Here is a 3,408-nt window from a genome sequence, read left to right on the forward strand (position 1 = left end):
GGGGGTTTAACATCAAGTAAATGTAGTAAACATGCTCTCTTTGTACTCATTTTAAACTTGATTTAGAATTCATCTCCAATAATGAAAGAAAATGTAGTGTGCCAACTGTATGCTAGGCAGAGGCGTTATTCCTATTCATGAATTCAGAGCTGCAGCTGGACTACTGACATAAACTGTGGGTTTTGGATTCCGTTTTAATCACATCAGCTCCCCCAGTTAAATCTGACTGCTTTTATTATGTTACAATAAAATAGTTTTCAGTTAACACAAGAACATGGAGATATCACCACGGATACACTATTATAAAGTTAAAAGGCCTATGGAAATATTCCGGAGCTAGGTTCTCACAGGGTTGCTAAATGGCCACCTGCCTTTTTATTTTGGTTTTATTAACAGAAATACTGATTCAGTAAAATTACAAGCATAGGCCTTTTAGTAGCTTCCTAGGAACCTGAACTTTTGCTTTCAATGCCAAATAATATCTGGAAAACATGCTCACTTTTGTGTTTCTTTAGAAATTCTAAAAACTGGCCCAGATTCATGTGATAGTCATTCCTTAACCCATAGTCACCATGGGCTTCAAGGAGCAACTCTTCAAAAGAATGGAAAAGGCGCAGATCCTCCCCATTTCCTTCGGTTTCAATACTTTCAGCATGCTTACAGGAAATGTGTTTCCAGTTGGGATACCGAATGGTGTGCCAGAACTCCTCACAGTGCTCCTTGAAGCCCTCCACGCAGATTATACCAGGCTTTCCTGTCATACAAAATCCAGTCACATCTAGCCTTCTCCCAACATCCAAAATCTTTTTCCTTAGGTCCTGCTGATATATGTGGTGGCTGTAGATCCACATTCGGAGAAATGTGTTCTTGACTGGCTTTGCTTGTATGGACGGTTCGTAAACGAGCTTTCTGTTTAGGAAATAGGAGGCACTGTTGTCCTGTAACCACTGGATTGCTGCACATACGCAGAGTTCACCTGGATCAAAAGTCCCTATGTAAGAAGTGAGGCCATTGTTGAGAAGTAGCTGCTGTTGTCTGTCAAGCTCAGATGACCGTCCAAACAGCTGTAATGCCCCATAGGGGTAGCTGTGAGGCATGGTTACTTGCAATTCAATTTTCACCTTAAATTGAGAATCGAATAGATTTAAGTACCATAAAATTACCTAATCTAGTTTATCAGTGGCAAATGCATAATTTTATCAAATGTAATAGTTATTGCCACTACTGTCAGCTATGTGCCAGACAAGGTACTAAGTACTAAGCACATACCAAATACAAGAATTCCTTCCATTTATGCATTCATTAATTCCAGTAATTATCAAACACTTAACCATGAGCCAGGTATTTATGATAGAAGAAGACAATATGTCTGCCTTTGTGAAGTCTAGAGTCTAGTGAAGGAGACAGACATTAAACACAGAGCAAGGGTTTAATGTCAATGGTGAAAAGCACTGCCATGGAAAAGTACAGGGAGCCACTGAAATGTGTTACCAAGGGAATGAGTCCAGTCTGGGGACAAAACAGCTCCTCTGAGGGAATGACAAAGGATGAGCAGGAAATAGCTAGAAGAGTGGTTCCCAAATGCCTAGTCCACTTGTTCTTATGTTCTGTCAGTGCTGGAGATAATGGGTCTGAAGATGATGGTCAGTTCATTTTTAGCATTTAGATTTTCTATCTGTATTTGCTTTCTGTGTTACGGGGTCATCACAGAAACATTCATTCATTCCTTAAAAGCCAGTTTAGCTAAAGACTACGTTTAGATTTGTGATGATCACATACATACAAGAGTCCATAGTAGGATAGTTGGATTGGTAAAAAACTGGAACACTGGGCAGAATAATAATGGTAGTTAGTATAAGATTGTAAGATATTTTTAATTAAACACTAGGCCTATTTGTTAAAGAAAAAAAGGTATGCATGTTTATGTAAAATTCAGGATGTTTATTGTAGACAATTTACAGGGCATGTCATATTTTACATATTGTACTTTCAAACAAAGCAAATATTCATCTGGAATATTCTCTTTTTTTTTTTTTTTCTGGACTGAAAGCTCATGTTCCAAATGTTTACAATAAAAACTAGGCACCTGGCAGGGATTAAAACAACGCAGGTCACTTACCTTGGGCTCCTCAATCTGGAGTGTAATGACAAATTCAATTTTTGGTGGCAGCGCCTCCCTTGTGCCTTCCAAATATCTCTTTATATTTGTCAGGGTATTTACATCTTCAAGTTTTACTTCTCCTTGGTTAGGAAACATGGAAAACAGCATTTCCATCTCCAGCAGCTGAAGCTGCAGGCACTCTTTCGTAGACGCAGAGGACATGTTGTCATGAAATCAACCTGCCAGGAAAACTGGAAAAGCCCAGGGACACTGGGTTTGTCAGTCAGCAGTGCCCAGCGAAATTTCCCGAAGAGCCCTTGCGTGGGAAGCAGTTCTGCAGGAACGCTAGGCACTGAGAGCTAGAGGCACAAACCGGTACACTTACACTCTTCTGCTTTATCTCCTGGACCCCAAAATCTGGTATGCAGAACACCCCCCAGGATACTTCGTTAAAACTCAAGAGTCCCAGTCCCTTTCCCCCACTCCTGCTTCTGATCTAGAATCTGGGAATGGGGGCTTGCAACAAGTGTTCGGAATCATTCCGTTGCAGGTGGTTGCGCTCTGCAAGCTTCAATTCTGGGAAGGGCAAGGGGCACAGCTTCTGGATCCTGCCAGGTCTCGGGCATGCGCGGAGCTGGCGCTGCCGCCGGGCAGAGCTCTGGGTCCCCGGGCTCTCGAGGGCCCCGTTGCCGCCAATACCAGTTGTCACCCCTCGGCCAAGGATCCTCCCAGGTGGGAGTTCCCGCCGCTTTCGAGAACCACACCGGCCCGGGGCCGCATCATGAGAGGTCCGGATGATTTGGATTCATTTGCCACTGCCTGGAAGGGCCCAGGTTTAGGGGATCCTACAGTTACATAAATAAGGTTTAGCGTTAGCCCGAGATGGTGCGGGGGCGGCAGCCCAAGAAGGCTTCCGGAGTCAAAGGTTTGGAAATTGAGAATCGAGAGGCGGATGCGGGAAACCGAGTGGCGCTCACTGTGGCCGAGGCCACCTAGTCAGAGACCCCAAATCGGGGATGCACCCCCCCATCCAGAACCACTAGGATCCCTGGCTTCCTATGAATATGGGATCTGCCACCCCCCAGACCCAAATATGAAGGCGGGGCTGGGTATGTTCTGGTCGCAGTGCTAGGACAGCCCGCGACCCTCGGCCCCAACCCCTGGGCCAACGCGGACGCCTCACCCTTCCTGGTCATTCAGTGGCAACAGCCCCCATCTCGCTCAGACCATAGATCCGCAGTTCCCGCAGGCGCGAGCTGCGCGCGAACCGGGAGGGGACGGGGCGGGGCCAGCGAACTCCCCCCCCC

General features: G+C 45.5%; 1 protein-coding gene across 1 annotated transcript; it reads right to left on the reverse strand.

The window, feature by feature from the left end:
- Nucleotides 1–216: 216 nt before the first annotated feature.
- RWDD2A (RWD domain containing 2A) lies at nt 217–3,357 on the reverse strand. Its single transcript, XM_066361344.1, has 3 exons — nt 3,285–3,357; nt 2,120–2,352; nt 217–1,121 (listed from the first exon to the last, which is right to left on the reverse strand). Exons 2-3 carry the CDS (start codon nt 2,321–2,323, stop codon nt 444–446), a joined length of 882 nt encoding a protein of 293 aa, XP_066217441.1. The 5' UTR covers nt 2,324–2,352; nt 3,285–3,357; the 3' UTR covers nt 217–443.
- Nucleotides 3,358–3,408: the final 51 nt, after the last annotated feature.

Source organism: Saccopteryx leptura, chromosome 1 (assembly GCF_036850995.1).
Source record: "Saccopteryx leptura isolate mSacLep1 chromosome 1, mSacLep1_pri_phased_curated, whole genome shotgun sequence".
In the NCBI taxonomy this organism is placed as follows: Eukaryota; Metazoa; Chordata; class Mammalia; order Chiroptera; family Emballonuridae; genus Saccopteryx; species Saccopteryx leptura.

Bases quoted from the DNA above. Each gene is read 5' to 3' on its own strand.
- RWDD2A (XM_066361344.1), bottom strand. From the start codon at position 2,323: ATGTCCTCTGCGTCTACGAAAGAGTGCCTGCAGCTTCAGCTGCTGGAG. The intron at 1,122-2,119 runs GTAAGTGACCTG...TCTCAATTTAAG, and splicing joins TCCAGATTGAGGAGCCCAAG to GTGAAAATTGAATTGCAAGT.